The sequence below is a fragment of the Marmota marmota genome, unplaced genomic scaffold (genome assembly GCF_001458135.2).
Source record: "Marmota marmota marmota unplaced genomic scaffold, marMar, whole genome shotgun sequence".
NCBI lineage: Eukaryota > Metazoa > Chordata > Mammalia > Rodentia > Sciuridae > Marmota > Marmota marmota.
Window position 1 is genome coordinate 18713507 of NW_026000142.1, and position 25986 is coordinate 18739492.

Here is a 25986-nt window from a genome sequence, read left to right on the forward strand (position 1 = left end):
TGTTGGTATCTCCAAGAGGAGACTGGAGAGATTTGGTTCTAGAACTGGCCAGGTTATTCAAAACCCTACCCATATTTTCCCTCTCAGTGTTACATTAAGAGTCAGCTTGAGCCAGGTGCAGTGGCACACATCTGTAATCCCAGCAACTCAGGAGGCTAAGGCAGGAGGATCACAAGTTCAAAGCCAGCCTCAGCAAACTAGGGAGGCCCCAAGCAACTCAGTGAGACCCTGCATCAAAATAAAAAACAGGCTGCGAATATGGCTGAGTGTTAAATGCTCTAAGGTACAATCCTTAGTACCAAAAAAGAAAAAAAAAAAAAAAAAGAGTCATCCTAGAAAGAGGCTGGGCCTTTGGGCTGGTCAGAGCATTAGTTTTTTAGTGGGAATTTATAAAGAATCTGTTCAAAGGTAGCATTTGAATATTCAAGTGTTCTAATCAAGATGTAGGAATATTTTACTATTCTACTACTGTGCTTTCATTCCACTTAAAGAAATTAATTCATACAGATTTAATCAAGTCTATTTTTTAAAAGAAGGAAAATTAGAATTCAGAGTGCTTCATGCAGGATGCACAAAGCTTCAAAGGTCAGCATTGAGGGAAAACCGGATGACAAGTGCATTGTTTTTTATTCTTGATTCTGCCCATAATTCCTCATGGGAAAATCATGCTTGTTCAGAAGTGAATTTATTAGGAAAAAAAAAAAGATAATTTCTTCCTACTCTATTTATTTATATTTTGTAAATATTAGGAAGTAATTTTACATCTATATCTGAATATTAAAAATACAGTTTTGTTTTAATATACAATATACTTTTATGAGTCATGCACATAAAATAGTACTATTAGGAATGCTTCTTTATAACATAGTGATTACCTGCCCCAACGGAGCATATAATTATAAAGCAGTAAGGCCAATTCTAAGTTGTGCATAGAACCAGTAACTGTGTCATTAAGGCAATTAAAAGATTTATTGAATGTTGGTTAAAAGTAGATTGACAATGACATTAAAGAATAAAGTGTAATTTATTTGGTGCTACTTGGTGAATGAATGCCTCTAAATACAAATCATCTCACAATACCATATACAATATACTTTCAATTACAACTCAAACATAAGGTAACTTGCAAAACCACATGGCTGTACTCAATATACAACAATTGTAATTTTTTAAAGAAAGGAAGAAATCTAGCAATTAATTAAATTAAGGTGCAGTAACTTTTTCAAATAAAATATTAGCACCATACAGATAAAATAATCTAAACTATCGGCCTTCTCATTCTTCTTAAATAACCAAATATAAACATTTTTTTCAGAGCACAAATATTATTTTGCAAAATCAGTTCTATGGTAGTTAATATGTATTTATTTGCTTTTTTTTAAATTTTCCCCCCTCTTTTTGCATGTTTTCCCCTAAAGAAAAATATGAAGTAGAAACATTCACAGGATATGAAAACCAAACAAAGAAGCAAATCTGACCAAACCAAGTACTGTCCTTCAGCAATGAGTTCCAACCGAAGCAAAAGTGGACATTTCCCGGCGTATGGTACTGAAAGGAGACAGTTCGAGCTCTGTGGTGTACTCGTTGTCATTGTCATCACTGGTCACTGTTGAAGACTTCTGGATGCATTCTTCGCAGCAACAGCAGCAGCACTCCATGAACGCACGACTGAAGGGTTTGCAGAGACAGAAGAGGAGGACGGGGGTAACACAGGACTTAAAGAATAAAAGAAACTGACTGATGATATTAAGTAGGTCCATTGTCTGCTGTGAAACTCCGGTAGCCATGTAGGCAGTGACAATATTGCAGATATTTTCAGGAATAATGCAAAACCCATACAAAATGGTCAATGCCACTACTGTACAGTTCATCTGGCTTTCTAGTTGGATCTGCCGCTTATTCCCTCGGGTAGAGGCTTTCTCTGCTTTGCGGATTTTCCTTGCAGTCACTAAAGAGCAGGTGATGGTGAAAAGTGTGGGTAAACAAAAGTAACAGCCAAAATACCACCAGAGTCTCGCACTGTCATAGGTGAGGGCTAAAACGTAGATGGTGTCCGGTAAATCGGGAGAGATCTTTATGACACATCGTTCTGCAGGAGCCCGGCCACTGAACCCCAGATCCTCCTTGCTCAGCTGGCGGAGAACGACCTCTGGAAGTGCCAGCAGCAGAGCGCCAACCCAAATCACAGCAAGTTTGGCCGTCGTTGAAGAACAGTTTTCGATCATCTCATAGTACATTTGTACATTGGTGGCAGCGCGGAAGCGGTCTATACACAGCGCACACAAGGTGAAGGTAGTAACTCCTAGAGAAGCAACCTGCGGGATGGGGAGAACCAAAAAAAACATTTATTCTGGGCGCTCTCTGAAAAGATCAATGCACTAAGAAATAAATGCAGATTGGTGAGAGAGAACCGTTTGCAGGAGTCATGGGTAACTGGAGTGGTGACTGCAGCTGAATCACTGTAAGAATAAAAATAGAATAATATTTTAATGGCTATACAGTGATGCAGTGATGTAGTAAAAGAAAAAAAAATTAGAACTAGAAACATCTATAAAGGTCAGTTATTCCAATACCATTTTATTATAGATAAGAACTCAGAGACTCTAAGAATTTCGGACAACCTGAAAATGCCTGCCACCTAGAGATCCAGATAAGGAGTAAAGATAAGGGTTATGCCCCACTTTCATTACTGAAAAGACAGGTCATGTTTTCCAGCATGAGGGTCAATAGTGTGCCTCACACACAGCAAGCAATCAAGATCACTGTTTCCAGAAAGCTAGATAATGAAAAGTCTCCTCTAATTTCTAAATAAATCATTTTAGTATTATTTTCAAAGGCAAACATCTATGGAAAAAAGGAAAGAGGAATTCTTCAGAGGCTAAGATCAATGAGAAAAGAAATTCTAAGCAGGTCAGAGATGATCCCCCACCACCACCATCCCCAAGGCATGTTTTCCACAGCAGTATCTGCCAGGCCTATGAGGGTTTCAGGTTAGTTTTAGCTGGACAGATGAGGCCAGGTGCCCAGGTATGCAGAGGTGGGACACAAAGCTGGGGCTGATATGGGTAAGGATTATGGCAAAGACCCCTTTTTAATTAAAAATTTCCTAAATACTGACATCTTTAGAAGTGTAAAGGGGGTGGGGGAGAGGAGAGAGGAGAGAGGAGAGGGAGAGAGAGAGAGAGAGAGAGAGAGAGAGAGAGAGAGAGAGAGAAACTAGCCTGCATAACCTGAGTTGGAAGTGAATTGGGGTTGGGATGTGGGTAAGGAAAATAAATCCTGACACATTCTGAGAACCTGCACTTACATGGCATTAGGGCCAGAATTCACATTATCTATTTTTGGTTGTCAAAAGGATCAAAAATGTATTTACAATCACCCAGGTGCTTGGTATAGGCAAACACAAATCCTCTCTGGAAGAGTGCACCTTATAACCAGGCCTCAGACAAATCTCATAGATAAAATTCAAGGGAACATGAATTTACAAAATCAAAAGTCTAAATCTAAATGAATAACAAAAGTTAAGAACCAATAATATGATCCTATGTTTTTCACACAAAAGTTTTTCCAAGAATATAAAAATATATTCCTAATATAAACAGAATTCATTTGCCTATATTAAGTATTACACATACTTTAATCAGCACACAGATACATACATACCCAACACAAACACATATTTATTGATATCAGCTCTATGCCAAGCTTAATATTAGGGGTAAAAGACATAAGAAGGAGTCCTTTTCTCCCAAGAGGGATAGGATGGTTTTCAAAGTCCCAAAATAAACATAGCACTTGCCTGGGAGCATCAAATTTACTCAAATATTTTTGGAGTAATTTATGTAGTTTAGTGCTTATTAATGTAGCCATTATTGATATGAACGGAATGTAAAATGCTAGTGAGGCTTCAGATAAAACAGGATACTAAAAGAAAAGTCCTAAGTGGATGGAATGCTTTAAACTATACCCCAGAAACCTGAGTATATGCATTCAGTCTCCTCTGTGGTCTGGTGGGAATGTTTAAGAAACATAGTTATGGGTCATGACTTGGTCAATGGGTAAAAAAATATATGTATAAAGTTAATATCTGATTTTTTAAAGTCAATGTGATCATGTTGACAAAAGGAAAACCATTTGCCATACAATTTTAGTACTTGAAACATTTGTTGTTTATCTACTGCATTCAAGCTGTCACTGTCACCAGAGCTATGGCAACTTGCCTTGTGAATTCTAAGAGTTCAATGTCAAATAATCTCTCCTCTTCTCACACACTGCACAGTGTCTACTAGTTAAAATATAGAAAATACCAACATTACTCCATGCCATGACGAGTCTCATGCTTATTAAGGGAAACACGTCAAAAGTGAGTTATAACAGGTTTTTAATTACGTGAAAAATCAAAAATAAGGAAAAATATGATTAACAGAGCTCTAAATCAGTACAGATAAAGAGCTCATTATAACAACTCTTGTTCTCCAAGAATTGATTGTTTCAGAAATCCCCGCTAAAGACTAGTATAAGAAACATCAGTCTAATATGACTGGGAAAAAAATAAAAGCCATTCTATATTTACCTTGTAAAAATTAACTTTGAAACTAATGAGTTATTAACCCTGATGGAAATTTGTTTTTAATCTATACTGGAGACCAAAAATAATTCTAACACTGACTTCAACATTGTGTGATTATCTTCTGATTATGCTTTTTTTTAATATCAGTAATTGCCACACTTGAGGAAATCTGAGGATGGCCTGCCATTATCTAAAGGTCTACATCAAACAATATTGTTCTACTTTACTTTATAGATTTTCTACACTTTGGATTTAAAGTCTTCAAATGCTTTGATTCATTTCTCTTAACAATATAAAACAAAATTTCAAGTTGTCAGATATATGCAAATACTCAGCAAGCCTCTCTGTGTAGTTTTCAGTAAGGCAAATCTTTGTGCATGGTTCTCTGTCGCTATATATCCTGAGTCAGTCCACAAATATGAAGTTAAGGCTGTATGCTTTGCATTCTTTTTAAATTATGAATAACATTTCTAATAAAAGGAAAGCTCCGTAATATAAAAATACTGGAGACTCTGAGAAGAGGCAGTCTGTTAGAGGCTCAGCATATCATTACTTTCAAAAAGCAAACAACACACAAAGGATAGCATCTTCTCCTCTACTAATCTCTCTAATTACCAGTGTAGAGATTTTCAAAAATCTGAACCAATTATTAGAACTGCTAGCATTTGCATCTCTACCTCCAACTTGGTTTCAGAGGAGTTCATGAGAGGTAACAGCAAACGCATGCATGTGGGTGGATGTGGATTAGGATGGGTGTGTTAGATTGCCAACTCTAGTTATGAGAAGCTGTGCTGCACATTCACTTTTAATTAAAAGAACATTTTCCAAAAAGCAAGAGAACATTTTCTAAGCTCCATATATTCCATCTCACAAGACAATGAAAGCCGGGGTGTGTCACTTATAGATGCTCCAACGTTTTGCTCAAGAATTATTTTGCAGTGCATTTTATTTACAGATGATCATTTCTTCAGACATGATTCCTAAAAGCTTTAGTACCAATTAGAATCTCAAACATATTTGATCTGTAGTCTTCTTGACAAATCATGGATGGAGGGATCCTTTCCAGTTTTCATACAATAAACTCAAAAATCTCCTGTATACAGCTTCCCATTTTCCAACTGTACTTCTCACTGATAACATCCTCTGTGGTTAGGATCCCGCTGAAACAGGGTGAGCAATCCAGAAAAGTCACAGGAGTAACAGAGAGAGTTGCTGAAGGTGCCAATAAGGAAAGCAGAGTTGCCCCAGGTGCAGACAGTACTTTCAGCGTAGAGGCCAGCAGCAACTGCAGCCCAAATGCCACTCCTAGACATCCTTGCTCTCCTGCTGCCACTGCCTGCAGTGTGACTTCAGATATTTTCAGATATTTATGCACCACATTTTGTAATGTGAAAAAGCAAGAATGTGGGAAGGTCCTGCTCAGTACTTCTCCAAATCATTATAGAAGGCAGTAACATATGTAAAGAATTAATTGCACACCTCTGAATGGATTGATAAAAATCATTTGAATGAGTGGTGTTGGCCTAGTTTCTACTTACACATATATGAAATTTACCCATGTAATTAAAATTCCTAAACGTTGTGATAACATGAAAAGATTTCCATCACAATTTTAAATGTACTTGTTTATGTACAGCTTATTAAAGATTCTACCAAGATGAATAGTGCAATTATATGCAATTATAAAACTGTATCATGAATGCTGGATCTTCTACATTTAATGACCATATCTGATTGCTAAAATTCAATATCACTATGAAATATGCTCCTGGGAGGAAAGCTGTTAAGCGTTGGCTTAGAAGGGTAGTACTTTGAAGCAGCATCCTGAGATGGAATGAGATGAAATCTCTTATGATTAAATTGCAATAGGAGGAATAATTAACAGCAACAAAAGCAGAACTGTAAACACTTTTAATAGAAAATACTATTAACTTTGAGAATTTCAAGATCAGAGGAAAGCTGGAAACAGAAAATTTTCACTATGTGGGGAACTAAGATATTGAGTTTTGTGAGGGAATTGGCATCAAAATTCAGAAATGGCAAGGGAATCAAAACAAACAACTCTGAGATCTTTTTCTTTTTCAAACAACAATGTTCTGTTGTTCTTTGTAGCCCAGCATGACAACAATAAAGCTCCTTCAGCTCCAGCCCTGTCAACATCCAGAGCAGTTGGGCTCTGAGCAGTTGTGGCCACCTACGGCATTGCTACAAAGCACAGGAGAGACTCAGCAGAAGCTGAGGCCTGAGAATTTATACATGGAAGTGGCAGCCCCAGTGCTAAAGCAGGGGGTCAAGGGCCACTCTTCTTGATCACCCCTATGATGTACTGTTCCCATTTCAGTATTATTGTGGCTTTATTGAACTCCGTTTTTAGTGGCAAGGAGAGCCACTACATTAATGCTATGTGTGTGGATGCATGTGTATAAATATATATTCATTTTTTGAGAGCAACAGAGAAACTACCAGATATGTTATACTGTGCTTGCTGCTATGAACAATGATGAATCTGTCCTTAAGAGAACTGGAATCCAAAGAGGAATTTTTTGACTATCCCACACCTGCTGCTACACATTCAACAAATTAGTTTATACACAGAATGACTCATTACAGTCTATTAGAGGGATTGACTCGACTATGCACAATTCTTGACATGTTTGCAGTGACTTCCCTTGCTCAGAACATATCCACGTATGCTTGGAAACTGTACTTGAGAACCACTGGCTTAAAATAAAAATGGTAGACAAATATAATTCCAAAATATTTGGAAATTGCTACAGATGCCTAACTAGTTTCCCCAAGCTGACCAAATAATAAAATCTCCCTTACAAAATCTCCCTTCAGGGGATATGATCTAATTCCTTGCAAATATTATCACTGTCTTAGTTAGCCTATTAGATGAAGATAACCTTGGGATTTTGGTCATTTGACATATGGCTTTTTAACACCTATAAAAACCTAGGAGAGTAGCATGCCAGTAGCATTTAAATGTGTGCCAGTACTTTAAAGCATGCATTTAAATCTGTGGGCCCAGGAGTAATAAATAAATAAATAAACAAACAAATAAATAAATAAATCTGTGAAATGCGAAGATAACACATGCACACAAAGGCAAGATAATGCTGAAAACCACCCAGAATTGAGATCTCAATATGTTCTTTGTTGTTTTTGACATTCACAGTAACCCTCATAAAGTTTGCTCCTGGGTAGGAAAAATAGAAAAGGAACAGGAAAGAATGCCATTGGCTTTATATGTTATTTTCATAATACAGAGGATCTTTTGAGGTTTAAATGTGTTTCTTTTACACACTAATACATTTTAGGAATCAAAGTTGTGCTTTTGAAATATTTGTTAATTTGAGATTTATAAAATACTTCATAATGAATACTACAGGCTTGAATTATTCATATTATATAATAGTTTCATTGTATTCAAAACTTTGTTTTACTAACCTTAACTGGACTCCATTTTGAAATCATTTTAAAAGGTTTATTTCTAATTACAATCAATGTGCAAATGATTCTAGCTAATGGCCTAGATATTCCAAATGAAATTCAGTACCATGACAGATAACTTCTCATCTTTCCCTTGCCTCAGTTTCCTTAATAAAGGGAAAGGGAAATCGATATTCTTCCCATTATTATGAATACTGAAAAGAAAATAAACCACTGGAGTGAGAAAAAATAAATCTATATAATATAGAGGATTTTTAAAATATAAAGGAAATTTTTAAGAATGGCTTCTAGAGTTACCTTTTAAGTTTTGTTACAGAAACAAACTAACAAAAAGTAGGTGGTCCAATCAGGATAATGAAGAGCACAAATGTGGTCATCTGAATGGAAATGGCATATCTCTTCAGCTATTCCTTTATCAACATTGGCAAGACTGGATTTAGAGAAACTCCACCCAGTACTTATGTGAACCATAGGTATGCTCACCCTTCAAATGTTTCATCCCTCTCTTAAACTTGTGTTTTTGAAATCATGAATTTCAAATTTCAGTTTAGCTATTGTGTTAACCAATTTAAGATAGCCATTTTATATCAGTGAGAAATTAATGGTGAGAAATTAATCCATCCCACAAGATATGTGGCAACAGTGACTTCAGGGAAAGATTTAGAGTAAAACTGTCTTCTTCCATAGTAAGGAAAAAAAATGCACTGCTCTGTCCATCATGAGTTAATTTGAAGATTAATGGTTGCCTAGGTTTCTGTTAAAAATAAAACAAGTGAAAAGAAACCTATAAGGCAAAACAGTTAGTAATTGAGGTAGAAAGCTTAATTTACAGATCATGACATTATTGGATTTCATTGTCTCTCCTGCTCAACTTTCTAATTCAATGCAAATATCAGGCCCTGAGGACACCTGGATTAACATATCCACTTTGTACTACATTAAGTCCATGTTCATTCAAAATAGTATGAAGGAGTGCACAGATGCTCTATGAAAACAGTAATCCATGGGGAGTCTGTCTTTTCTATTACTCCATTTCTCAGAAGCTTACTACCAACTAAAGGAATGAAGCAACTATGAAAAGTAACCTGTGAAACAGACATCAGAGAGCACTTCTCTTTTTTCAGTACAACTCTTATTAAATAAATACTACCTTTTGCTAAACTTTTAGTACTGCACATCAAGATTACCACTGACTGGGGTGGGGGGAATGATCAAAGACCTTCTAAACAAAAAAAAAAAAAAAAAAGAACTTCTAAGCAAAATGCCCTTTATGTGAAATTAACTCTACATATTTAAGTACAGTGAAATGACTGGAATACATTAATTTTTATAAAATAGGGTAATTTCCAAGGAAGGTTATGATAACAGACATTCTAATCTAACTTCTATTTCATATAAAAATGTTTAATACATCTATTTATGAGTTGTCCTTTGTTTACAAGTGACCCTCAGAAACAAGGACTTTATTGTTAAGAAAACCCATTCATTTGGGCCATGAATGATAACCTATTATAACTCAGTGGTTGTGGGACTAACAACAGTCAGGAGAAAAGCAGGATGAGCACAGGATAGAGTTTCCTCTGAAACCCTAAATGGCCTGGGCTTGTGCCTGTGGCTTCCAGCATTTTCCATAACCTTCCTCCTTGCAGCACTTCAGGGCAACTTCCCCAACTTCCCCTGCTTTGAGCACCAACAGGGACAGCATGTTTATTGATGACCTTTTTTAAAAGGTCTTCATTACAAAGCACACTATGGCAGTAACACATGTCAATTAGAGTTTTCAGACCAAAAGCAGCAAGGAGTTGCCTCACTCTTCTCAAGTACACACACATCTCTGGAATGAAATAGAGCTTTTCACCCAAGCTTTGGCAAAGTATCTACATTACTGATTTTTTTTTTTTTTTTTTGGTGCTGGGATGAACCCATGGCTTTGTGCATGCGAGGCAAGCACTCTACCAACTGAGCTTATCCCCAGCCCCATCACTGATATTTGATCTAACTCACCCACATAGAATAAATATTCATCTTGACTGCTCATGTATGTGATTCCTGAAGTCATGGCCTAAAAAATATTTTGAAGGCAGCAACTATCAACTGTCATTAATGACCTCATTTACACTTTCTTTTCTCTTGCTTAAGCTTAATAACATGCTCACACTTATTTAAAAAACAATTAAGGTTGTTTAAAACTGACATATCAACCTAAAACATCTCTTGATTCCATACATCTCTTCTTTTCCTTTATACTCCTAGCTTAAATTAAGATTTTCTTTCAAGTATTACTTTTGTAGCACAATGAATTCCTTGTACAGTTTTAAAAATCCATTTAACAACAGTTTGTCCTATGTTATTATTTAACTATAAATTTTTGTGTTCACTAATATAGTAATACAAATTAAGCAAAATTAGCATCATTTGTCCTAAGATAAAAGCTAAATATTGGAATCAACATTAAATTTTTTTTATTTTCCATGCTTATTCTCAGTAATTATGAATTCATTTCAAAAGTGTAATTTCCCCCAAGATCACATTCTAGTTTTCAATCCTTGATATTATTATAAGATTCCTAATAAAAATTAAGTGGACTTAATTTATTAATTATTAAATTAATTTTGGTTTGTGCACCTGTGGGTCCTGATGAGTATCCAAAGAACAGGAACAAATTTTACCTATTTCTCTTTGTGACTAATGACAATTATTTGCATGCTGGTGCTCCCAAATTAAAAATTAAATTATTTGTAACTGGATCATTATGATTTGAGTGATACTGAAAAAAACACATTTTAAGATAAAATTTCTAAGCTTTTAACAAGAATTCTACCATTGATATTCTGTGAAGTAAGTATTCTTTCTTCATTCAATCCTCTATAAAAAGCCAATGTTTCTAAATCTCACATCTTAGTGTGAATTATTTTATCAGTTACTTTTCCTATATGAGAGATTTGAATCAAGAAGACAGTAAATTTAGGAGGAAAGACCCTGAAGGTGAGGAATATGGAAAAGGGACTGTTTGGGGGACAAAATGGCAACCTTAAATCAACCTTGAATTGAATCAGTAAGAATGACTTACTCCACATAGGAATCAAATCAATGACCTTGGTTCATTAAGGCTATGAACCATTCAAGTGTGCAGATAGATAACATTGAAAACCATCATAAATTTACAAACTAAATTTATGTCTCTAGAATGATTTCAGAACTGAGATTATATCCCATGTTTTATGGAAGCTTTGTAGAAACTACCTGTACCTACCTTGCAAATATACAGACTTCATATTAAGGGTTACAATAATCTTATTGTCCACTCAACCCTGAAATTTTAGTTTGGATCATTTCTTCTAGCACAAAGAATACTGTTCTAATTAGGAGATTTAAGAATTAGTCTTACCAACAAGGTTGACTAATTATGGGACCTTGGCAGGTCAATTTTGGGGGAGGTGAAACATCTGGAATACCCCTGCAGAATGGGAGCAGAGTGCAGTGCCAGACACAAACCTCCATGCCCAACAGTCTGTTCATCTTTCTTCTCCTACAGTCTACATCTCAGACACAGGTCCATGTGTTTCCTGTGGGACACTGTTAAATCTAGTTGTGACACATAAAAATGTCATTAAACATGGAAGAATTCCATCAAGGTCCATGCAGCATTAGCATGATAGTTAAGAAGATAGACCCTCACCTCACTTACCCTCACTCTTACTACCTCAGATAGACACATAAGTTCAGACCTCTCTAGCTTTTGCAGACATATATACTTCTTATTCTCTGTTGAAAGATGCTTTACTGACATAACCATATACTTTGGGAGCCCTCAGCATCTCAGGGCAAATCCTCACTCTGAGTGTACACTTGACATGTTAATCAGTTCTTGGGAAAGTCCATTTGTTATGCTTCCCACTCCCCCATTCTACAATAGCATCCAAAGTAGCTCCCTGGCCAGCCTCCTAGACTCTCTCCGGTCAAACTGAATACTACATATATTCTTGAGATTTTCAGGTTTAGAAAAAAAAAAAAGTAAACTCGATCTAATGTACTATAATTACACTGATAAATAAACTAAGTCAAAAATTTTAAGTCTGATTTATTTAATGTCCTCATCACTGATAAGAACTCATAAATGCAAAGCAGAGATGGGGTTCCATATTTTTAAAATTCCATATTTTAAAAGAACTTTCCAATCTGCTGAATTATCTTGCCAATTATGATGGGCTTCCTGTCTAAGAAAGGTTTAGAAAATAGGAAACCAAGATTAAAAATTTTCATAGTTGTAACTTTTCACCATGGATCTCAGATGTATAGGCATCTATAAAGATTAGTGATAAGAATATGATTGAAAAGAATGATGGAGAAAACAGTTTTTGCTCCATCTTTGTCACAACCAGGTCCATTCCATAATGCTTTGTTAAAACCTCTACTATAGTATTTGTTATGTTGTAGAACGTCATTCTACTTTTCTATAGCTTTAATAATAGTAGCGTAACTATGATATTGGTCTTTGAAAAAATTGCCCTTCTTCTCCTATCTCCTCCTGCCCACTCCTAACATAATGTCTCTCATTGAAGAAAAGCCCAATAAATGAGTAATGAATGGATGCATGGTGACTCAAAGAATACACAATAACACATTTGGAAAAATATTAGAGTAAATAGTGAATTATTCATACTGTTCCTTAATCAGTTATTGGGTGTTTCATAATCCTTAAAAGCTAAATGCCAGATAATAAATCTGGAAGGGAAGTAAAGTAAAATGCATGCTTCTGTTTACATTTTAGTGGCAAACTTTAGAAAATGGCACATTCTCTTTCCAATCAATGGTTAACTATTTGAAGTTTGAATTTGAATATCAGAACTTTTACTTCTTATGTTAAGATTCAAATTAGATAACTTCACCATGTACCATTCAGGAATGAAGTTATAAATAAAAGCACACTCTTACAAACTGGTTTTCTTTCCTGCTGGAGTCATCAACTAAAATTTTTCACTTGCACGGAAGTGTAGAAAATGATTACAAAGGGATTAATGTGAAATCATAAAATATTTGTTAAGCACCATTCCTACACACTGAGTCCATTTTCCCTGAGAATATTATTAGCAATTTCCAAATTGCTAATAAAACTGCATGTTTCCACTTAAAAGTCCATCAGAATACCAAATGACTAATTTACAACTCAAGCAAATTTAGCATCTGCCATGCTTAATGTGCTACAATTTGAATGCGGGTATTCAGAGAAATTGGTGTAACTTTGCAAACTAGTGTGGTCATGCCACCTTTAGCCTCGATATCCTTCTTTTCTTGCTTGTCAGTTCTAACTACAATTGAAGGCAAGAAAGAGCATTAGTTTCACTCACTTTAAACCAGTATTTCTAAAGCTATTGCAGAGGCTGGCTCTTCAGAGAACATTTTAGATTTGTCATATATTATCCCTTGACCAGAGGCCTGGTGAGATGTGTTCCTTTTATTTACTTTTTACTCCAACACAGGAATATTGTATCCTAGTAAAATAAAAATACTGTTACATCTGAGATTATCTTACACCTTCTTGAAGACTTTTGCCCTACCACACATCATGAAGGTTATCAATTCTTTAAAGAGGAACCTTGCTCATTCAAAACCCCCAATTAACATCCAAACAGAAGTAAATATTTGGTGATTGATCTAGATCATATGATACACTTACTCTGATTGGCTTCAATCTATTAAGTAATGAACAAAGAGCTGCTTGGGTTGCCATGCTCAAATCTTGAATGATTTGGCTTTAAACATTTGTTAAATTCTGAAGTAAGTGGTATGGTGGGGACTCCTCTGCCACTCTCCTTTTTAATCTACACCCAGACCTCCATCTCTAATCACACACATGATCCCCCCACTTTCCACATCCGACTGTTGCTTTGATTATAGTTTTTTACTGGTGACAATTTGATAGTGCTGTATCTATGATGATGTCCCCCATTCATTCAAATGCTAGACTCTCCTACCCGCTTTTCCTACTATTTCATTTGTATTTGGTCTTTTTGAGATGTATCGTGAGGCCACAAAGATATCTTACCCCTGGAATAGAAAGGGAAAAGTTTATCAACTACAACAGTTCCCAAAACATTTCTACTCACAGCTATATGAACATGCCATATTCACAACATAAAATCCCCTTTCTTTCAACTTACCCTGGAAAGTAGATGCTATCCTTACATTTTGGGTCAACAAATTGAAATAAATAGAAGAGTAGAATGCCAATTGCAAAGACTCTGCAGCATCTGCTCAAAAACATTCTTATTTTTCTACCAAGCCCAATTCTTCCCAAAATTCCCTTCCACATCAGATAATACTAACATCCAGTCTGACAAAAGAAAAAAAAATCATCAAATAAAAGAAAAACAAACAAAAAAAAGATGGAGAGAAAATCAAAAGAGTTGATAATAATCCATGTGGATAAAATTTAAAATAAAGAAAAGTTTAAAAGATAAAAATCACTGGAAGAGACTGATCACATTACTGGAAAAATGATAGATCCTACATTATCAATCAATAAAAGTATATATGGTTTTAGGAAGGGAACTATCAAGAAAGTAAACACAAGTAAAAAGTGATGGAAAGGCAAAATATAGAAATATGAAAAAAGACAAATGTCAAATAGTCTTTAGATGTATCAAGGTCAAGAGGAAAAATATCAGGAGGAAGTTCGAAAAAGTGTAAGATAGTAATAATGTCTTACCAATCTACTTTGTGATTTTTAATAACATGAAATATAACCTATAGAATCTTATCATCAAAATGTTTGGCACATTAAAAGTATACTTATCTTAAGTCATGAAAATTTTAAAACTTTAATCAGTTACCAATTGCTAGTTTATGAGAAACAAGATGAAACTTATGAATGTAAAAAAAAAAAACATAAATATCATCATATAACAAATGATGCTAACTGGGCATATTGTTTTCCCTGTCTAGTAAATACAGAAATGTTTAAAAGATGCTAAGGAGTATCAATTAAAAAAAAAAAAGAAAAGAAAAAAGTGATGTCACTGGATTTATCTTTTGCCTTATAGATATTTGTCTAATTAGCAACATGGTGGAGAAGTATGGAGACCAAAGGTCTTGTTGCCACATACTAGGTATTTGCTAGGGATGCTGATTTTTTTTCTGAGTCCTGTGTTTCATCACTAAAATGCAAGGGTTGGTTGAAATTGTGCTCTAATTTAACATGCTAATTCTAAAGTCAGTGTTGTGGATACTGTGGTTCTCCACCCACACTGGTCCCTCCCAACATCCTTCAGAAATGAAACATTGCTTCCCTTGGCTATTGGGTGATAGCTCTTGGTTACATTTGTCTCTCTAGGAACTGCCCTTTACCAAAGAGATAGATCAAACTCAAGGTTATGCTCCACTTCCGGGAGCAACTTGTATCCAATGATGGGTTCCGTTAGAAAGATAAGACTGGGCGCTCTGGCCTCAATTCAGGATTTCTCTACATGCTTCCACCCATCCGTCTTAGCACTAGAGGTCCTCCTACTGAGGGCTGAAGACTTTAAGGCAATTGTATCATAGTGAAACTTCTCCTTCTACCCAGTCCTGCTTCCTTCATCCCCTAATAGGTACTGAACCCAAAGGCATGCTTTAGTAAACTTCATGCCCCAATAAATCTCCATCTCAGGGTGTGATCCCAACATAGGACAGGCACTAAATCTCTCTTACTTCTGTGAAAACAGCAGTGCCTCCTGGAGGTAAAAATGCTTTATTTTGACATTTGAACTTCATGTTCTCAGTAATTAGGAATTATGAAGCTACTACTATGGTCGGATAATTATTTTTATAAAACATGCTAAAACATTTCAAAATAATTTCAGATTCTCTTCTCTCCTATCCTGCTTTTCCTTCCATTCTATTTGCCCATGGTCATTCTAAGATTTATTAAAAAGCCACAAAGATTACAAAACCCTGGAATAGAAAGGGAGAAGTAGGAATATAGAAATACTACATACTAAGATTGTGACTCACTATTCTACCAGTAAATATATATAGAATGTTTATGTTAAATATTTATGTTTAAATGTATGATATAAATATTATGCAAATATTTAAATGTAAAATGTAAATTTTCAAGAAAAAATAAGGGAATATTTTTCAAGTCTTTCTTCTCTAGGAAGAATAAAGCCTAGTCTCAATAACTGAAAAATAGATAAGATCATAAAGATGGGGGGAAACTAAGCAAAAGACAGATTTTTACTGACCAGGAGAAAAATGATTTAAAAAAAAAACAAAATATTTTTAAGGAGAAAATTAAATTGGACAGTGAAATAAAAATGGAAGGCAATATCAATACATTTAGAAAACAGAATTAGGGAGAAAAAATTTAAAACAAATGTGTAATAAATACCATTGTTCAAAACTGTTTGGTCTGGCTAAACTAAGTTTTTATATATTTTCCTGAATTTGAGAAACTTCTTTTCATTTCAAATTTCCCTTCAAGAACTTTGGTAATTTTCTTTCTCCAGTTTCTTCTTTCAGTTGTGTTGTTTTCCAGTACAAAGGTTTCTCTATGTCCAGAACATTTCCAGTGAGACAAGTCAATACCCTTCTCTCTTATTAGGATAGGTACCTCTCCTGTTCCCTTTATACTTTACTTTCTGTCTCCTTTCTTGCATAAATTAATTTCCTGTAATTCAAATAAGCAGAGAAATTCTAAACTGAAATTGACCTTGAAAGGGCAGTTAGTAAATAGACAGATATTCTTGAACACAAATTCTACTACCTCCTTCCCAATTTGAAAATGAACTATCTCCCAAATAAGTGTAGTTGTTTCAGAGACACTTCAGGCTTGGCAACAGAGAAGTCCTGGAACCTACCAAAGTCACAGCAGCTGACTTAGTAGCCCTGAAATGATTCTGCATCTGATCCCTGTCAAGATAACAGAGGGTCTTATTTACTGTCTCTTGCTTTGGTCCTTTTAAGTAGGTGCTGTTTTCTGTTTACTTATCCCTTAGCTTTAGGCCCTGGAACAATGTTGAACATAGTGTCACTGGCCCTGGTGCCAGACAGGATCAGGGGCTCTGGAATATTTACAGTTTCCCTTCTTCTGCTTCCATAAATGAAATGGACAGTCTGAATGGAGAAAATCAAGGGCCAGCTGGCTAAAAACACAACTGGCAGCAAAACACTTGGGCCCCTTCCAAGAGCTGGTGTTTAAAGAGAGGCCATTTAGAGAGCAAATTCCAACTACCACAATTCTGGTTTGGGACATTTATTGTAGGATGAAGCAGTAAAATCCTACTCAAAATGATAATCATTTTCAAAGTTTGGGACCTATATATGCCTCTGTCTTCCTAAAATTTTCTAGACTAAGAGTAAATGCCTTAAAATTGTCAATCCTTTACACCCATAAAGAATAGCAAATACGTACTTGGAGAATATTAAACAGATTTTGTGCCATTATAACCAGTCTTTTACTTAAGTTCATTATACAAAAATAATAAAATTGTTATGAAATTCAGAAGGAAAAAGAGAGATATAAAAAATGACCTGAGACTTTAGATGAAATACCCTGGTAGATAGCCAGAAACGTAAACTATTTTGAGGAGTTATTAATATATCCTGAGGCCAATCAACCAAGAAAAAATTTCCTTTTTTTTTTCCAAATAAAACGTTGCTTCCACTTATGCATCTTGAAAGACTGTAATAATCTTTCTAGAGGAGAAAATTACATTGAAGCATTAGAAATCTAGTAAATAAATGTTAATGCCTCCCTCCCCTCCTCCCTCTTCTTCTCTATTTTCCTGTTTCTTGCTATGCTCTGATAAGGACAACCATAGACTGGCCATTATTTTAACTCTGGAATCTCTGATGGGTGCCAAATGAGAAATATAAGTAGTATCATATTCAAAGAGAGAGATTTATAATCCAAACAATCCTATGCATTCTGAGACCATCTTTTTTTTTTCCTACAGCCCAGAAGCAGCTGAATTTGAAGGTGATCTAGAGAAGCTGCCTCTTTTTTTACATACACACATATATACGTAAATGATTGGAAAGACAGATGGAGGGACCCAAAGAAAAAGCGAAGAGGTTCAGCCAGGTAGGTGCGTCCAGCAGCAGTTCATTGATGCAATACTCCCGGAAATGGATAAAGCCAGTAGCTTGAGAACCCCTAGAAGGCATTACCTCGATATAGGGCACAATCTTGCAGGAGAAGTCCTCCAACAGCCACTTCTTGGTCAGCTCGTGGAAAATGACGAGTGGAAGGCAGAAGAAGATGATGAGAAAGTCCCAGAAGGCCAGGTTGGCCAAGAGGGAGTTGGAGATGCTCCTCATATAGTAGTTGTGACACACAATGCACATCACCGCCAGATTGCCAATGATGCCGGTTCCAAAGATCACCACTGATAAACACATGACTGCGTAGGCTCCATATGACTCCTGGGTCAGCGGGTAGAAGGGGTTCTTCAATCTCACCCGCCGGCTGGTGCTGTTCCCCCGACGGGGACCCCAGCGATCATGAACTCCCTCACCAGAGGACCCATTCTGGGGTAGCGCCCTGCCGGGAGGTGCAATTGTCCTCCCTTCGTGCCCCGCAGGTTCATTGATTGTTTTGGATGGGGGCTTGTGGTGGGTGCTCTGTAGTTTCCCTGCTCTTCTTGGCCAATAGAAAAGATCGCTGGCTCCGGGTTCTGTTCTCACGCTCTGCTCCTGGCTGCGCCGGGAAATACCAGAGCTTCTGGCACTCTTCTCATCCTCCTCTGAGGTCTGAAGGAAGAGTTGGAAGGCCGTTGGGTCCCCTCTCCCCAAATTTCCAGGTGCCTCCTGACTGCGGGCATTTTTCCACCTCCAGGTTCCAAGTGGAGGTCCTGAGGGCCCGACCGCCGACGTCTCCGCCCCTCTAGCAGCACCAGGGTCACCGCCCCGGGCAGCCGGTAGGTCCCCGGAGGGCACATCTCGTGCCCCTTTCTCTGGTTCCTCCCTGGGTGCGCGTGCTCTCAGAACGTCTCTTGCAAAAATTCCTGGTCCCCAAACATCCCTGCTGCGGCGCTGGATCAATGTAGGTGAGCAGCTCTCCCCGAGACAAGTTTCCTTTCTGGCCGCGGGGACAAACCCCAGCGCAGAAGAGAAAGAAGAAACCTTGAGCAGTAGCAGAAGCAGCAGCCGCGATGTGCGACCGAGTGGCGCGCCCCGGGCCCGCATGGCTTGGCTAGGGCGCACCTTGCAGCCGCCGCTCTCGCTTAGGACCAACACCTGCTGCCTAACTTGCTGCGGAGAGTTAGCCACATGTCACATACTCACCCCCGCCTGGGCAGCGGGGAACTGGAGATTACCGGGAGAGTGGGGGATGGGTCTTGGGGTTCCCCCTACAATCCTTCCTCGTTTGGTGTCCTGTGCATCTCAGCCAAATCCAGTCCAAGCACTGTGTACCCCCAAGATTCCGAGAGGAAAGAGCTGCTCCGGGTGGCTGACCTTGAAAAGTTGCAACCAACACCTGATTGTTGATTAATGTTGCGACTGGGCGAAGCCCGGACGGACGAAGCCCTGTGCGCCTCCCTGCCTTTGGGTGGTGGTTGCCTTCTTGGTAACAGTTGCTCTGCCTACTTACATCCTTTTGCTACTGCTTTATCCAGTTGCAAGCCGAGGTCTCTAAAGGGAAAGAAAAACAACTCCCCCTCCCCCAGATGACTGACAGTCACAATCCCCGCTCCCTGCTCGTTGGAAACAGGTTGCAAACAGACTCAGAGCTGATGCACCAGGAAACTCTTGCCCCACCTAACCCTAGCGACTTTCGAGGCTAATGTTGCCAAGAAGAAGCCGACTGGAAACCTGCGGCCACTGTCAAAGTTGCTTCTCCTCCGGCTCAAAGTTGACGAGGAGGCGGCACCGGCTGCTGGGCGGCGTACCCCTGCAGAGACAGGAATCGTGGGGGAAGGGGGAGAAGAGGGCGCTGCTGGTGGGCGGACAGTACCGTCGACCGCAGAAGCTTGTCACTGCCACAGCAGGCGCAGACCGGGCGGAGAGTGTGGTGCCTGGAACCGCCGCGGGCAAGGCAGTGCGTGGCCGGGAAGGGGGAGGTGGCCCAGCCTCTTCCCGCCGCTTCAGCCACTGCGCGAGCGGGCGAGACAAACGGTCTGCCCCGTGCCTCCTCCCTTACCCTTCCTCCTCCTAGAGAGAGATTCTGCATTGTTGGGAGACCGGATCCCCTGGTTGTTTACCACTCACTAAACCCACACACGTTTCATTCAAGCCATTTGTAGTGGTTTTCACTCTTAGGAGCTGGCAGCGGTGAGGGAATAAGGGCGGAGGCGCGGAGCCCGAGCTGCTAGAGGCTAGGGGATGAACCCGACAGGTTCATTCCCCAGATATCAGAACCAGCCAGACCGGTTCTGGAGCCTGGGTGCAGAGTGATGGTGGAAAGAGGAGATGGAAGGGGTGGCATAATGGAAGCGGGATGGTCACTAGAGAGTGGAAGGAGTGAGACCCGCATCACTGCCTCCATTAGGCCACAGCAGGTGCGCATGCCCAGGCGTCAAACCCCTGGGAGTAGAGAGGTAAGGCGCACACCTCCTTAGATATTCTTGAGAGCTGAGTCAGGAGAGAAAAGGCGCTGGAAGGTTTCATTCATAGAAAATGAGAATGGGATTCAGAATGAGAATGCTCTGTATGTGCCATTACCTTTAAGGTAGATTTAGGAAGCAGCCTACTAGGGGTTACTTCCAACTACCCAGAGCACAAGGGAAGTTTTGTTTGATGAAGTAGTGAGAAATGACAGGAGGGACAAATAATATGAACAGAACGCCCAAAAGGGCCCACCATGACTTTCTATTTTTTTTTTTAATTTATTTATTTATTTTTAGTTTTTTGGCGGACACAACATCTTTGTTTGTACGTGGTGCTGAGGATAGAACCCGGGCCGCACGCATGCCAGACGATTGCGCTACCGCTTGAGCCACATCCCCAGCCCTCTAATTTTTATACTATACCCAAACCCCGTCACAGCTGTTGGGTTGCTGATAAAAAAGACAACTATCAGATGAATTGGTTAAGTGAAAGTGATAGAGGAAGAAATAAACACCATCTGAAACAAGAAAGAAAGGAAGGGGGGAGCAATAAAACTGAGAGATACAAGAGAAAATACAATGAAAAACATGAAGCTAATTTTGGTAGGTAGAATACTGGCCCTCAAAAAGAAGTCCATAACCTAGTACCAACACCTGTGAATATGCTACCTGACAGGTGAAATAGGAGTTTCATATGAGAAGCAAAGGATCTTAAAGAGGAAAGAGTATCATGGATTATACACCCAGGAACACTGCAATCTTTAGGTTCTTATAAGTGGTAGTGCGGGTGGGGGAAATGGGAAGCCAAGATGTGACCCAACACAAAATGTGAGCAATACTCTTGGAGCTGAAACAAGGGAGGAAAAGGTCTGCCACCCATTTGAGACATTTGACCTAGAACTACCCATTTGGTTTGTTTAAGTCAATACATTGGGATCATTTGTTGCAGCAGCAAAAATAAGCAAATGCACAAATTCATCTGAAAAATGAAGGAAACAGGAAGATTTTTATAAGAAAATACCAAAACTAGCTCAAGAATAACACTTTTAGAAACCCAAGGAAAACTGTAATGTTAAATAAATTAAATCATTTACCAACATCTATTCACAAGGAAGAACTAGACCTTGATATATCCTAAAGAATAAATATGCATTTATACAAAATGTCTGAAAGCTACTGGATTAATATCATGAAACCAGAATATCAAAATCAGACAAAGAAAGAGAAAAAAAATCATGACTTAAAACCCCATATTTATTTATGAATTCATTTATTCATTATACACACTAATTCTCTCAAATTTGTTAAATCACTAAATAAATATTCTTACTTAGGGCGTAATAGTGAATAAAATAAAGTTTTACTCTCAGCGAATTTAAATTTTCTTGAGAGAGACAGGCAATAAAAAATAAGCAATATGTATTATGCTAGGTCATAAGTGCCAAGGAGGCAAAGGAACGAGAGTAAGAAAACAGAGAATGGGCAAAGCCTGTCATAAAAGGAAACTTATAGCTAGTGCCTTACCAGATATCAAGACTATCTTAGAGCAACCATGTTAAAAACCAGCATGATATTAGTACTGGATGGCTAAATAAAACAATGGCATGGAACAGAAAACAGTGAAACTTCAAGCGAATTTTACAAAATAAGAGAACTGCCATTATAAATGGTAGAAACGGTTGAACCAGTCAATAAGTGGTACTAGAAAAAGATCACAATCCATGTGGGGGACAGACTAAGGTTATATTTCTTTCTTCATGCCATATGTAAAATCTATTTTTAAAATCTAAATATGAAAATTAACTACTGAAAAATTTGAGAAGAAAATTAAGGATGATACCATGATGGCATCTGAGTAGGAGAGGGCTCATAAGTAAGATCAAGAAAAGCAAAAGAATAAAAGACAATAATGATAAATGTGACTATCTTAAAGTTTCACATTTCAGAGCCAAAAATAATAATAATAATAATTATCAACAAAGCTACAATTAATCCACTGGGTGGAATCATACTGTGATATGAAGGAGTAATGAAACCTGGTGAGAAAAGTCTGTCTTCAGTTGGTCATCTAAAGATGTCAAACAGTGGTATGGTGCAGGTTTACAATCCTCATAAGAAATATCATACAAAATAAGTATCCAGGGCACTTGCTTAGAGCTGAATTGTTGTTATATGTTATAATAACAAAATGACATAGTATTTGTTGATTTACATGCACATTGATAAAACTCCTGAGGTGGTCTCCCAGTATTCCTGTATCCAATAATACAGCATTTGGGACACAGTTATTTAAAGTTTTCTCTGGGACTGAAGGAATCAGATATCATGGGAACACCTAGGAATGCTGTGATCTTGAAGTTATTTACTACCATTTTATCTTTTTCTTTCAAAAATACCCCATTCTAGGGGCTGGAATGTGGCTCAAGCGGTAGCATGCTCGCCTGGCATGCATGCGGCCCCGGGTTCAATCCTCAGCACCCCATACAAACAAAGATGTTGTGTCCGCCGAAAACTAAAAAATAAATATTAAAAAAATACCCCATTCTATGAGGTCTTTGTAATTTTCTTTTTGTCCTGTGACACAGACAAAAAGACTAGCATACAATATTTGCAGAAACACAAAATAATAAGAAAAAAACACCAATTGAAAAAAAGATGATCAAAGAATGGGGCCAGGAATTTCACTAAAAAGAAAACCAAATGACCAATGAAAGTATGGAAATGTGCTCAACTTAATAGAGAATTGCAAAGTAAAATACAAATGAAATTGCATCTCTATTAGGAAAAAAAAAATGAAAGAGAATGGCAATACCCAACTGCTTGAGAGAGTAAGACGAAGTGAGAACTCTCATGTTCTGCTGTTGAAGGAGAAGGGACTTGTCAATCCCTTAAAATGCTAAAGGCTTATACCCTGTAAACCCAAAATACTATGCCTAAGTATAAACTTTAGTGGAGCTCTTGCATATGGCAGAAGGCAACTTCCACACTTATTTTTAAGAATAAAAAAGATGGGAACAATGGAAATGTCAATCAACATAGGAATGGAAAATTTAATTATAGTGAATTCAGAAAAAGAACAAACTTGACTTACATGAATCAACCAGAATGAATCCCAGAAACAAAAATATGAGGAAAAAAAGCGCGATTAATGTCTTTACTATGCCACCCTTCACGTAACTCTTAAAATGCACACAAAACAACATAAGTCATATGTTTTATATATATATATATATATATATATATATATATATATATATATATATATCATAAAGTATACAGATGGAAAAAAATAAACATTAACTTCAGAAGATCAGTCACCTCTATAAATTGGATGGAAGCAAATTTGTATTCTAACTCTTTTATTTTGTTTCTTTAAAAAATATTCAGAAGTAGGACCTCTGCATTAATTATGGAATAGAAAAAAAAAGTTTCCAAAATAAAACCAGTGGTTTCTCTTCCCCACCCATCTTATTAGCTTGGAGTTTCAGTTATACAGATGAGCCATTTTTCTAACCTTCTTACTTTAGACCACTTAAGTGTGTCACAAATCTCCACCCTTATGCAAAGAGAGATCAAAGCTAAACAGGAATAATAAATCTTTTACATCTTGCCTAAGAAGCTCCATTGCCAGGATGCATGCTTCACTTGAGCTGGGCATCATTCCCAAAGTGGTGGGCTACAGAACTCAGGTACCCAGCTTTGGAGCATGGCTTATGGAAATGCCACAGGAGGGGTTTCCTGTGCTTGTCTGAGATGACACCTCCTTACTTAGAAGCTTTGGCCTCCTTAACCTGAACAATGATGCTTTCCTGCTTGGATGGCTGCCATGTTCTGGCTCCTTAAGTAAAGACTTATTCTGACCATGAATAAAACCACAGGGAGCTTCAGCCACTCTGTTGGGGACTGGCACAATATAAACTCTTTATCTTTTTAGCAACAAAATTCTTCATCTGTAAAACAAGGATTTTAATACCTGTTCTCAGCTCTACCTACGCAAGTTGTTATGTTGACTAAGTGAACATGAAAACATAAAGTGCAAATATTTTTGTTATTGCTTTTAGTAATTCAAGTATTTGTAGTTTCTTTTTTTTAGCAAAAGTAAAGTTTGACACATAAGTTTTGAAGGGGATTATAATGTTTGATAAATAAAAATCTAAATTAAGATATTTATTTTTATAAGGAAATTTTGAATATATTCACTGAATATATTCATAGCTTATCCCAGCTGTAACTTTAATTTTTCAAATGGGAATAGTCACAACTCATCTATTTCTACAGTTTCTACTTTAGAAATATAGACCAAAAAAGAAGTTAGCTAATCATTGTTTGGTTCAGATCTAAGGTCATCTGTACAAAAAGAATTGATTTGAACATGGATTTTTCCATATCAGCATTCCACAGGGTTGATAATACATACTATTGATTTTTTATACAGAAGAGAACATGTAAATTATTACCTGTCTTGGCATTTCTATAAAATCTATTACACTCCATTTAGTGTTTGGTGTGCTGAAATAAGACACACTACAAATTAAAAGAAATGACTATTTCAAGTTTTGAGATACATTATTGAACAAGAAAAATTTTACCCAGCAGCCAATTCATGTCCCAGATAATTTTTCTTTCCATTTTGCTTCAAAGAATTCAAAAGAACCATATTTCTAAAAGAAATCACAATATGCAACCAACATATTATTATTTGCCAAGATTCAAAATATGCCTTTTTGTGGGTGTGGAGGTACCTGCCTATAATCATAGCACATCTGGATGTTGAGGTAGCAGGATCACAAGGCCAAGACCACCCTGAGAAACTTTGTGGGACCCTATCCCAAAATAACAAGGACAGGAATGTAGCTCAGCCCTCTGGGTTCAATAATCCCCAGTACCACCACCACCAAAAAAAAAAAAAAAAAAGTCTTTTACCAAGTGACAAACTTTGTCCCTGATTCTGTCTCTAGACTAATTGTTATTTTGGAAACCTCCACTGATCTCTTTGCCTTATATGAAATCCTAATTAGAATTAATGGACGAAAAATGGTACTGTTAAGAATATACATGATTAATTATGTCTATTTTAAAAACGTATCAAAATTAAGGTATTTTAATTTATTTAAATTTATAAGTTAAAATCAAGAAAGAATAATTAAAATATTTCTTTATTTATTCCAGGAAAAAAATAAAATAGTTCCTAGGCTACATAAAATATTTGAACACTACATTATAATTTATAGCCAAGTCTAATTTTTAATAGAAGATTGGAAAGAAATTCAAATACATAAAGGGTTAAAATTGAGGATGAATTAGCACATATGTAACCAAACTTCTCAAACTTTCACATCTTTCTATGGACATAAATGCTTGCAAAATGCAGTACCACTCTCTGATGAAATCCATTGAGAAACATAGACAATTTGATATTTACTTAACATTCAG

The 25986-nt window shown here is 37.2% G+C and overlaps 1 protein-coding gene across 1 annotated transcript; it reads right to left on the reverse strand.

Moving 5' to 3' along the window:
• Nucleotides 1-950: 950 nt before the first annotated feature.
• On the reverse strand, nt 951-20005 carry Gpr37 (G protein-coupled receptor 37). The gene is made up of 2 exons (XM_015488291.2): nt 18176-20005; nt 951-2315 (listed from the first exon to the last, which is right to left on the reverse strand). The coding sequence occupies exons 1-2, from the start codon at nt 19190-19192 to the stop codon at nt 1497-1499; spliced, it is 1836 nt and encodes a 611-aa protein (XP_015343777.1). The 5' UTR covers nt 19193-20005; the 3' UTR covers nt 951-1496.
• Nucleotides 20006-25986: the final 5981 nt, after the last annotated feature.

Coding starts and splice junctions, on each gene's coding strand:
- Gpr37 (XM_015488291.2), bottom strand. CDS start 19,192: ATGCGGGCCCGGGGCGCGCCACTCGGTCGCACATCGCGGCTGCTGCTT. Junction 2,316..18,175: donor AGATTGTGCCCTATATCGAG/GTAATGCCTTCT, acceptor CCCATCCCGCAG/GTTGCTTCTCTAGGAGTTAC.